The sequence below is a fragment of the Humulus lupulus genome, chromosome 8 (genome assembly GCF_963169125.1).
Source record: "Humulus lupulus chromosome 8, drHumLupu1.1, whole genome shotgun sequence".
Taxonomy (NCBI): domain Eukaryota; kingdom Viridiplantae; phylum Streptophyta; class Magnoliopsida; order Rosales; family Cannabaceae; genus Humulus; species Humulus lupulus.
Window position 1 is genome coordinate 89,688,386 of NC_084800.1, and position 12,464 is coordinate 89,700,849.

General features: G+C 33.0%; 1 protein-coding gene across 1 annotated transcript; it reads right to left on the reverse strand.

Annotated features, from left to right (window-relative positions):
• Positions 1-2,489: 2,489 nt before the first annotated feature.
• On the reverse strand, positions 2,490-4,273 carry LOC133798074 (uncharacterized). The gene is made up of 6 exons (XM_062236258.1): positions 3,987-4,273; positions 3,793-3,885; positions 3,437-3,686; positions 3,254-3,350; positions 2,989-3,054; positions 2,490-2,840 (listed from the first exon to the last, which is right to left on the reverse strand). The coding sequence occupies exons 1-6, from the start codon at positions 4,138-4,140 to the stop codon at positions 2,646-2,648; spliced, it is 855 nt and encodes a 284-aa protein (XP_062092242.1). The 5' UTR covers positions 4,141-4,273; the 3' UTR covers positions 2,490-2,645.
• Between the last annotated feature and the right edge of the window lie 8,191 nt (positions 4,274-12,464).

The window sequence follows — 12,464 nt, forward strand, 5'->3', positions numbered from 1 at the left end:
GTGAGAATCAAAGGGGGTTTTGGTGTTGGTTTGATTGGGGTTTGATGTGAGTGAGCTAAGGGGGTTATGTGGGGGTTTAGTTACATGTTTGAGGGAGGTTTTATGAGGGTTTAAAGGTCTGGTTTGAGAGGGAATTGCACAGGGAGAAAAAACTGGTTCGTGTGGCCGACTTAGCCATTCTGGGCTGAGCGCCGCGGCGCAGCAGGGGAGCGCCGCGGCCCTTGGCGTTTGGCAGGCAGGGAGCCTCTCTGTCTGGAGGCGCGCCGCGGCGCAACAGAGGGGGGGGCGCGGCCCTTAAGGCCAATTTTGCTAAAATGAGGTTTTTGGCTCGGGGATTCAAACCATAGGCCTCGGGGTTGAACCTAGTACCCGGTTAGGTAGTATTTGATGTCTCGGGGGCTGGGATTTGGTTTGGGAACCCTCGGTTATCATTTTTATTGATAAATTCTATAATTTGGTTATGACCAGGTGACCGTCAAGGATTTTAAAAGTTGATCGTTCTCAGGGGTCGTTCATATTATAATCTTCACTCGAACCAGAGGTAAGAAAACAGTGTATGAATATAGTTGCACCCTGTACAGGTATATGGCATGTATGATTTGATATTTGAGGCATGCTGGTTGATATATGTGGACATGGATTGCATATTAAGTGCTAGTGAATGCTGATTACCTGCTTGAGACACTGACTAGTCAGGGACCGACTTTAAAGTCGAGAATCATGCATTGAATGGCTCTATAGCATTAATGCCAGACCGACCCTAGGGTCGAGAAACTTACAAGCGCTTGCCTGGTCTACGACCAGATGACTATAGCCAAGGTGTATGGCCCCGGTGACTGTTTGTCACAAGGCTAAGGGACGTTGTCCATAGTTTCGACTCTAGAGTCGTGAGGAATGTTATGTTGGTGACCAATCACCATGCACTTGTCCTGATCAAGCTTATGTAAGAAATCACCTATCAGTTAAGCCCTGGTGACCCTATCGTCACATGGCTAGAGGGAGCGATGCTCATTACTGTGACTTTTGGCTATTGCCACCTACTTGTTGGACTGATAGTCCTGAATGGTTATTATGAACGTTGTTGATATTATATCATGTCTTGCTATGTTTTCTTGCTGGGCCTTGGCTCATGGGTGCTATGTGGTGCAGGTAAAGGAAAGGAAAAGCTTGGCCAGCCTTGAGTGGAGAGCTTGGGCGATGTAATGTACATACAGGGCCGCTTGGCTGCCACGGTCAAGGAGTTCTCAGAGGGACTAGGGGTTTACCCTATTTTTGCCGCTTAGGCCGGCGGGGATTGTAAATTTGAAGCTGTAGCAACTCTTTTGTATTACGAACTACTTGTAAACATTTTAAAAGGCTCATGAGCAGTTTATTTACTTAATGAAACGTACCCTTTCCTTTTTATTGGTTTTTCACCTTAACCTGTTAATGGTACCTAGATCACGTTTTTAACCAAAGGACTCGGGTAGCGAGTCAAATTTCCGGTTCACCGTAACTGTTCTGGGGTAACCAGGGCGTTACATTGACGGCCCCTGAAGTTTGCTCCATAGCTCACAAAAGAAAAAGGTCTGATACCATATTAAGGAAAAGACTTTGAAAGAAAATGAATTGTAATTCTCATTAATCTCATAAAGAAATACAGGGTATTATTTGTATATTAAGGCTAACGAGTGTTAGCAATTAATACAAGAAAGGTTGTTGAGTAACAACCTCTAACAAAAATAACAAACACAATTAACAGAACCAACTAACTTTTAACCGACTCTTTAATAGTGCATATATCAAATTGACCGTGTAATATTATAACCAAGGTCTCCTCCACTTGGAAATTTATGATTTTCCATACATAATTTTATTGTGAGCTTAACTATAACAAGTGGGATAGTGCAAAAATTTGTGAACGTTGTAGTTAGCTGTCTCTTAAAACAAATATGTTATTTAGGATTTTTTCCTAACTATGACAAATACATTATTGTGCTCTTGAATTTTTCGAATAGTTAAAAATTACTTTTAAACTAAGTAAAATTTATGTTAATTTTCATCCTATATGGTTATCGGATTACTGACTTGTCATGTATATTTTAAAATAAAAAATAATTTGAAATTAAAATATTATTTCTTATAAAATATTAAAATTCAAAAATTCAAAAAAAATATTTTTTCTTTTAATTCCAAAAAGATTAATTTTTTTTGATAAATTCTTAAAAGATTAATTAAAGAATTTTTTTTTAAATATTAAAACAAAATCAAAAAATAATCTTTTTTATTTTTACAAAACTTAAACTAATCTAATTTAAAATTTATTAATTCCATCGTTAATAAAAATAAATAATTTAATTTTACTAATAATACACATGATTTTTAGTTTATTATTTTAATATTTGAAAATTTTATTAAAAAAATTAATCTTTTAAGAATTAAAAAGAATAATTATATTTTTTGAATTATTTTTAATTTTAATAATTTATAAAAATTGTAAATTATACATATGACACGATAAATCAACAATCTATTAGCCACATAAGATAAAACTTAACTCAAATAAATGCACAGCTCTAAAAAATACCAAATAGGCAAACACATATTAACTGTTAAAAAAAAAAAAAAAACATACTAATGGTAATGGAAGTGATTGGCCCGTCTTTTCACTTATCTAGAATCTTACATATCTTATACTCTTTATTACCAATTCTACACTCAATACCAGTGAATTTACTAGTAAAAATGCATTTCTTCGACGAGGCCGCAACCGTGCCTCTTCTTTCTTCTTGAACCGCACTCCTCAAGGAATGGTCGATGTCACCAGATGCCCAAGCAATGGAAATGTGAGGACGTGGATCCTATAACAAACATGAAACATCCAATGTTATGGAGTGACCTAAGAAAAATTAGAAATATTATCCCCAAAATAATAAGCTCCAAGTAAGGAAGTTCAGATTTTAGTTAAAGCTAAGACTTTGTGCAGATAATATTCACAGCAAAGCTAACCTTGTAAAATTCAGGAAGATTATGAAGCTTATAAACCTCATTGACGGCTTGAATCTGCTTTGTTATCTGAAATTAAGTGAACCCAAAGATAAGCTTCAAACCAGTTGCAATACAATAACCAGAGTTTCTCCCAAATGATTTGGCAACTAAAAAACTAGCAACCACGATAGTTATATAGAGAGTAATTGATCACTTCAAGGCAAATAAGTGAAAAGGAGAAGTTTATGTCATTCTATATCCAGAGACTATTCAGTTGTTAGCATACCTCAGCTAATCCCGTTGTAGTAACTTCCATTGACAAAAAGGTTCGGGTGTGATCATCATTGAGAAAAACCTCCCATTTACTAAAATCAATCCAATACCTGAATCAAATTCACATAATGGGTCATGTAAACTTCAGCTGTACTACAATTCACAAAGAAGAAAAACGAGAAAGATGTACTCTAACCTCCTTTGAAACTGAAGCTTCTGACGAAGCATAGCCACCACCGAGTCAATCTGGTGAACTCGGATTGGAACAGTCCTACCTAAGCTTATATGAAATTCCCTCCCTAAAGCAACTTGTTCAAGCTTATTATCATCTTTGGCAATAATGTCAAGTGGGATATCAACGTCGACCACGTAAAGACCAGGCACAAGACGAGACAATTTCTTCAAGAACAAAGCCAGCTCCTTTTTTGGCGCAGATGGTATATAAACTATAAACACAATATTTAGTATAGTTAAATACTCAGCAAATACCTTTGATAATTGATATCCAATGACTTATTTCAAAGTAGTTGAAGAAATTAGGTTTAACCCAACCTGGGATATAGACATGTAAAGCGTAATTCCCTTCGACATGAGGAAATGTCCTAACTCTGCCGGGCTGTTCTCCAGGAGAAAAATCAAGACCTCCTTCACAGTCAAAACAACAAACATTTGGTGGGTGATACCCGAAAGGACCGATAAAATTAAGATTGAAGAAAAAGTAAGAAGTAGTGGGAATTGATAATTACTGATGGAATTCGGGGGAATAAGGAGAGAAACCGGGGGCGGAGGAAGAGAAGTTAATTCCGGGTGAGTAGAAGACGTTGGAGGCTGACATGGGGTTGCCGACTCGGAGTCGGATTCCGACGATGCGTCTCCATAAGAGGCTATCAAAGCCTCCATACTATTATCTCTTGCTCGGAATTGAACCAAATGTATGGTATTTACATGATTGCCATTGCCGTGGGTGGTGGAGGCTGCTTTTTATTGGACTTTTGTGTTCAAGTTATGCAAATGCATCATGATTTGCTATGAAACTTAGAAATAATGAGGGTGTTTGGCACATTAATTAAAAAACTGTTTTTTGTTTTTAAAAGCTAAAAACAGTTTTTTGAAAACAAATGGAGTGTTTGGTATTGTTTTTAGAAAATAATTTTTAAAAACAAAGTTACAAAAAACAGAAAATTTTGAGAACAAGAAAAAGTTGTTTTCTGTTGTTCTCAAATTTTCTCACTTCTTATTTTTCATCATTTTTTCTTTCAAATTATTTTATCTCATTATTTATTACAAACTTTTAAAATATTTTTCTCTTCGTAAATATATTTATTAATTTTTTATTTAAGATTTAAAAAAAATAAAACTAAAAAATTATTTTTAGAAAACATTAACCAAACACCTCTTGTTTTTTAAAAACTACAAAAACAGTTTTTTATTCTCATTTCTGAAAACATAATTTTGAAAACAAAAAACAGAGAACAATACCAAACATATTTTTACTTAATTTGCATCAAATTTAAAAAATATTTTATTTCAGTAAATATTTTTTCTTTTTCTTTATTGCTATTTTTTTTTAACAAATTTGACAAAACGTTCATGGATGGAAAACATGGAGTCCACAGGACATAATATAGGTCATCATTATGGTCATATAATACATTTTGAAATTTCTTCCAATTAAGAAACATTTTTTTCTATGTAAATTGTATATTTAGCCGGACTATGAGTAGCTGTATTATTATTATGCAACACATAAGTTAGACATAACTGTATTACTATTCTGTTACACATAAGCTAGACATACACCTAAAAAGACAGATAATAATAATCTAATGTTCCTAATAAGATAACTACATTGGAATAATAAAGTCTTAGAAGAGAGAAAAATGTAGACAACAACCTCTAAATCACTCTCAATAATTAAAATAAAAAAACTAAGCTCTAAACATCAAGACAAAGCAAAAGAAATGGCCAAAGCCTCATCATTCGATGACAAGAAACTAGTAAACTGCTTCGCCAAAGATGGCAAATGAAAACCTTTCGAATCACTAACTATTGCACCGAAACCAACCAAGCTATTCTCAAGATTAATTGTTGAATCCACATTCAGCTTGAGAGAGCTTGAGCGTGGGGCTGTCCATAAGAAGACTGGGGTCACCCGAGCTTGAGGTAAACCAAAGTGGTGTTAAAATAGCTAAGCTCTTAGCCAAGACTCATAATATTGAAGTGCCCAATAAAGAAGAATAGAACCAGTACGAAAATGAGAGCCATGTTTCACCTTATTCTGCTCTCCCCAAATAGTCCAAACATAAATGAGAATTGTAGCAAAATTAGAAGGGGACAAAGAGGAAAGTATAGCTTGCAAAGTACCAACAATACTCAGGATAGTGTATGCTTAATGAGACTCCAAAACCTTGTCAACCTCCAAACTTGAAAAGACAAAGGACAAAGGAAGAGAGCATGTAAGACATTGTCGTGGCGCCAACCACAATAAGAATAAGAGCCAACACACGGAACAAGATGAGCCTGAAGAGAATTAGCAGTTGGAATGATACCATGACAAACACGCCAAGAGAACAACTTGACTTTCTTCGGACGTTTCAAGGACCATAGGGTACGCCACCGTTGGGAAATAGGCTGAGTAGAAGAAGAGGAAGGAGAAGTGAGGCTTGAAACAACTAGATGATAACCACTTTTGACCGAGTATACCCCTGAGTCCTCATAATGCCAACAAACCTGAACTTCAGAAATTTAAATTTAGAATAATAAACAACAAAAACACTACAGGAATAGTTGAATTTATTCAGAAATACACAACACTTGAATCAAAGACAGAGAAACACCAAAACAGGACAAGAAATAGTTGAATTTTCAAAATTGTAGGACACTAGTCAAAGCAAACATAGATAAAACAAAATATTTAATAACTAATTGTAAATAATATAAGAAGAGAAACTGAGAGAAGGGAGGTAGTAGAAAAGAACTGCATAGCCAAACCATTGGACCAGTAGCAGGAGGACCGCAAAACACTTTGCTGGAAATAAAATAAAAAACATGTGGTGATACATAAGAGAAAAGGATAAGAACTTGTTAAGGACACAGTAAAAAAGCACGAGAGAAAACATTAGATGAATAAAATAAAGTGAAAGGTAATGTATACACATGGACATAATCTAACTAGGATAGGCAAAACAATAGATTCACACAGAGACATAATGTATATAAATAGATATAGATGGGTATGCATATGAAGTGAGTAAATATGTGAAATTTAAAAGGAAAATATATACAGCAATAGTATTCGTGGGATTCATAGAACCATTAGCTATATGATTTAACTCTTGAAACCAAAAAATGATTACTGGTTAATCATAGTTATAAGAATATCATAACACTTAACTAACTAATTTAAAAACCAATCAAAATCCAAACAGAGATGTTTCCTTAGTAGTGTCCAGATGCAAATCTGAATAATAAGATATTATCACAATTATCAGTATTTTTAATTATATAATATTAACAACTTTATTAAATTATATTTTATTTAAAAAGAAGTGAAAATATTCAAATACAAAACATGATTAATATATTAGTCTCCAACTAGGTTCACTTGTTTCCTCCAATATTTGTTCTTCTAATTCTTCCTCAAAGAGTACTTGAAGTTGATCAAATTGATTGAACAATTCATCATTGATACGCACTTTCATAATGAAGTTATTAATTGCAAAATATGCAATAACAATATCTCTTTGGACATGAAACTCATAAGGAGCCATCTTATCCAATAATATTAGAAATGTTACTTTCAAAACTCCAAATGAACGTTCGATAACATTTCGAAGTTGAGTGTGGGCATGACTAAACTTTTCCTCTTTCGTTACAACACACCTACGACGATAATCTCCTAATCAATATCGAACATTATGATAAGGAGGTAAAAATCCCTAAGTGCATGGATATGCTGCATCACATAGGTAATACTTATCTGAAATGTATACAAATAAAGTGTTAAATTATTTAAAATAGAGAATTAAGTTATCGTACCAATAAATTCCATTCCTATAATTACTTACTTGGAGGAGGAAATGAAAAACAATTATTTGGATTGGTTAATATCTCTCTTAGAACTCGTGAATCATGTGCTACCCCTTCCCATTCTGCATAAACATAAGTGAAGACCGTGTTGAAGTCACATATTACTATAACATTTTGTAGTAGTTACCCTTTCCTCTTCCTCTATAAGCAGTTTGTTTATTAAATGGGATTACAACATGTACTAATGTTCCATCAAGTGCACCAATTGCCCTTGCAATAAATTTACAACTTAAAATATTTATGACAAACATTTTATTTATACAATTATGATATAAAAATACAATACCTCGAATATTTTTCTAATATTTTTTTTGATTCGAAGATCAACTGTGGTAAGAACTATCATCTCTTTTGCAAAATGCATCATTGCTTCAAGAACCTTATGGAAATACTTGTGAACAGTTTGTGAAGAGTGTTGAAATCTCCGCTTCATGATAATAAATCGCTCATTATGTGCTATGATGGTTAAAAATATTGTTATTTTTTCTTCAACTGATACATGCCTACTATCTTTAATCCATTCTCTCTGTCTAAAATGATTGCACAAAAGAACAAATGCATCACGAGACATCTGCATCAACTCTATGCATTGTCGATCTAAGCCATATAACAACTCCAAAGTGTATCTTGCACTAGATAAAGCAGATGTATTATCTTCAACTATATGTTTGAGTTTAAAACGACGTACATACCAATAGAAAATTACTAATATTAAAAGTTGATTCTCAAAATTCATGTTAAATCTGTTCAAAAAGAAAAAAAATTATACATTTTTAGAGGAAAAAAATACTACTAGGATTGATAATATAAAGGAAAATAAAGCATTCATAGATCATTATAATAGATCAATAAACTTCGATACACAAAAGGAAAAATGTGTTCATGACATGATATAGCAAATTAAAAGTTCTCTTAGCACAATAATAGCTTAATTAACTAAATAAAAAATATCCCAATTTTTTTCCCATAGCCTTAACCCAATTATCCATTATGTTGACATCTTTCATGTTCATCCATGCTTTTCTATAGCTATCCCCTTCGCAAAGTATACTAATAGTTGCACTATACAAAGGCTCCTCCCATCCAAGTCCATCTAATTTTCTCATGCATTCCACAACATGAGGACCACTATTCTTTTTAATTAACAACTCCAATGCAATAGACATCTTATCATCAATATCCTGTTGAGATAATAGCTTTCTTTTCTTCCTCATCATTTGCCCTTCTAAAGGGTTTGAATATCGAGATGGATAAATGTTAGCAACTTCATCATTTTGGTTACTAGGTGCGCTTTCTTTTGCAGAAATATATGTCTCAATATAAGGAGATGTAGATGAGATAACAGGTCGAGGAGTTGTACAACTAGGACTCCAACCATAAACTCCAGTTGCAGTAGTACCATCAAAGAGTGTTTAATAGAGGTCCGGAAAGGGTAACAGAGAACCTTTCAATGTTTTTGACTTTGGGTGAGCCTATATCCAATCCCAAAATACAATGCATTTTAATATACAACTAAAATATCCAAAATCATCAAATAATATGACTATACCTAGATAAGAGAAATAACCTTAATGTACTCATCCCATTCAACATTTGACATGAGAATGGTATTAGTTGCAGGATCGTAAACATTTCGTGTTTTCTTAGTTATTGGCAACCAAGCTTGATATTTATCCTTTAGATAATCAAAATGATTCTTCATTTGCTTTTGTGTTACAATAAAAGAATGAGTATATCCAAAACTTGTTTAACTTTGTTCCATGAATTTGGCTTTAAACTACTTCCAAGTCTTCCATTTAAAGATACTTCTTCAATACAAGTCTCCAAAAAAGTTTTTACTACTTCCATATTCCTCCAACTCACTCTTTGATTTTCACTAGATTGTTCCATCTAATCACCAAAATATTCAAATAATCATTTACCAAAAAATAATCATTTATCTTGTGCTCAGAGAACATCCACACCACAATTAAAATATAATAACTTTTCAAATCTATATAACTAGACAAACGTATAATCATTTATAAAAAATAGATACAGATATATATTGTAACGTCCCTAAGGTAGGGTACGTTCGCCACATACTCGTAATTCTAGAGTTTACGAGTATGTTAGGCACTTGACCAAAAGAATTAAATAAAATGATACGAAGAAATACAGAAAAATTTAAAACTTTTATATAAACTTATTAGTAGAAATTATTACACGTATGAATACTTTAAATTTAAGGCAGCCATATGAAAACTCTAAACCATTATTGCATTGCTACTGAATCTGTGCTCCACAAGTTGCTCAACAGCTAAAGCCACACTTGGAAAAATGTTGGAAAATAACATAATGAGCTAACGCTCAGTAAGCAAATCTCATGCATACACATACACATGAATGTCGTGAGTTTGTAGTGCACATATACTAATATGCTGACTTATATACTTATGCATTTCATTTATTGCTCATGCACTTTCAAACTTTACTTTTATGCTCTTTCTTTTAGTTTCACATTTTTATGGGCCCAATATCACTTGTGCACACTGTTTGATTCGGCCAATGCCTGCAGGGCTTGTTACACATATCATATAGAATCTCATGGGTTCTCCTCCGGCTAGCCATCATCGCAACTAGGCTCATCATAACACTCATTTCATCGTTGCAATAGCTGCCATACTTATTACACATATGGAGGAGAAAGACGGAAACATGGCAAGCATATCTGAATGGTCAACTCTGACCTAGCCCACACTAGTGGGCAGCCATTATAAGTCTTATAGATTTCCGTCTTCTTTACTGAACTTACTTGATTGCTTCATCAAAACAGTGGCACCCTTTTTAAACATCTTATTATCACTTTGCTTAAGCCTTGTGTCATTAAAATGTTCACTTCACATAAGACATTTCAAGGCATTTCACAATTTTCCTCATATTTATATGCATGGTCTTATATCACATAATAATGTATCACATAACTGTACATATCATGCATACATGCTGATGCTGAAATATCAATGTTCATGTTCATGATTCATGTTTGATGGTATTCAATCAAGGCATTGTATCACATCTCATATAACTCAAAACATCTTTAGTCATAATACATGAAGCTTTGGGTTGGTGGCGTTGTTATACCTTAACATAGAGCTATGACTCAGGTCTAAGGTTTCCAGCCTAAAAACTTAAACGCTTCATATATCATAACATATAACAAATCATGAACATAAAGTAATCCACATATCCATCAACATAAGAACACATACTTGCACATAATTCATATCATTCTTAACCAAGTAAGACATCTTTCACATATCACGGAATTAATCAATTACATATCACACAACACCCTTATGGTGTTCATATAACCATTCTTCACATACTTATCATATGCATCATCATCATATCATACTTAACTCATCAGATGTACACAATCAATGTAGTCATGCATCTTACACTTAAGCACAAAAGGTGAGATTTACTTACCTTAGGTCCTTAGCTTATTTTAAAATTGCTCAGTAAGAGTCAATCAATCAAATCCATACAAATCCTATTCAAGGCACATCATTTATTAAATTCTATCAAAATCGTAAATATACACTATTGATAGTGTATATTAACAATACCATAAACTATATGAATGATAATAATAATTATTATCAACGTGATACAAATAATTCTTCATATAAAACATTGCTCATTTAATAATGTACTCTCATGATAATAATAATAATAATAATAATAAGAACAACAACAACAACAATAATAATTATCATCTATAAATAAACTTATTTAAATAATAATAACAAAATACATCAATAGCAATACATATATGAATGTATATATATTCAAATAGTCATTTTATAAAAGAAATCATATTTTTAATATAAAATTGTAATAATCAATATAATGATAATAATATAAATATAAATATTTATATTATTATTAATTAGTCATAATATCAATTCCAGTGATATAATAAATATACTTTCTCCAAAATTCACTGGTCTTACAAATATCAATAACTGTAAGAAACTAATATTTGATATTATTTTAATATTCAAATATTAATATGCAATAATAATGGTTAAATAATAGGTTTACTATAAATCACACTTTTCATATATATATATATATATATGAATCTGTATTCTTGATTTACTTAACAAAACAATAACAATAATAATTAAAATTAATTAATCATAATAATTTCCATATTAATGGAAAATCAATTAAATATGTATTTTTATAATTTATTTAATATTTAATATTTTCTAGAAAATTGGACAGTACAACGGCTATAAAGTGGACAATTCCAAAATCAAAACCTGTGTAAAAAATACATATAATCCCAGACAGCCAGTATAATTACAGAAAATATTCAATATATCAAGAATATATAATTATATATTATAAATACACATAATAACAATTACTCTAATCAATAACAATATAGGTCAAAGAATTTATACCACAATGATCAGGTTCCACAACAATTCAAACGATGATTTTCTAAGACTCAAAACGTACTTTGGAACCTCGAACACTAAGTTTTGACCGTCGGTCTACGGTGGATCGTGGTGGGCCCACCACCCAACTATGGTAGATGTAGGAACAAGTTATTGGGTTTTGAAGCCCACAACACGAGGAGCACGATGGTGGTGACGGATTGGCAAACGAATGCCCGAGGTGGCCGAATCGCAACTTTGAAGTCACGAGGTGGCCGAATCGCAACTTTGAAGTTGCGAGGTGGCCGAACTTAAATCGACTAGTTGAGGTGTTTAATCGGCGAGTGAGCTCTAGATTCCCGCGCAGGACGATAGTTCGGAGGCCTCTGAATCCAACGGTCCGGCGCGTGGCTATAAACTGTGAGCGCCGGTGGATGATCGGTGGTCGGGCAGACGCACGCACGAGAGAGAGAGAGAGAGAGAGAGAGAGAGAGAAGAAAGTTTTTCTGAGGAGAGAGAGAGAGGGGCTCGGGTAAAAAGAAAGGTTGAAGCCTTTTTTTTTTAATTTATTTTTAAAATTACACTTGGACCCAAAATACTAAAATTCTTTTCAAATAAGCCCTTTAGCAAAACTTTCTTAATTTTATAAAAATCCCCAATTAAAATTATATGACATTTGGGTCCAATACTTAACTACTCAAG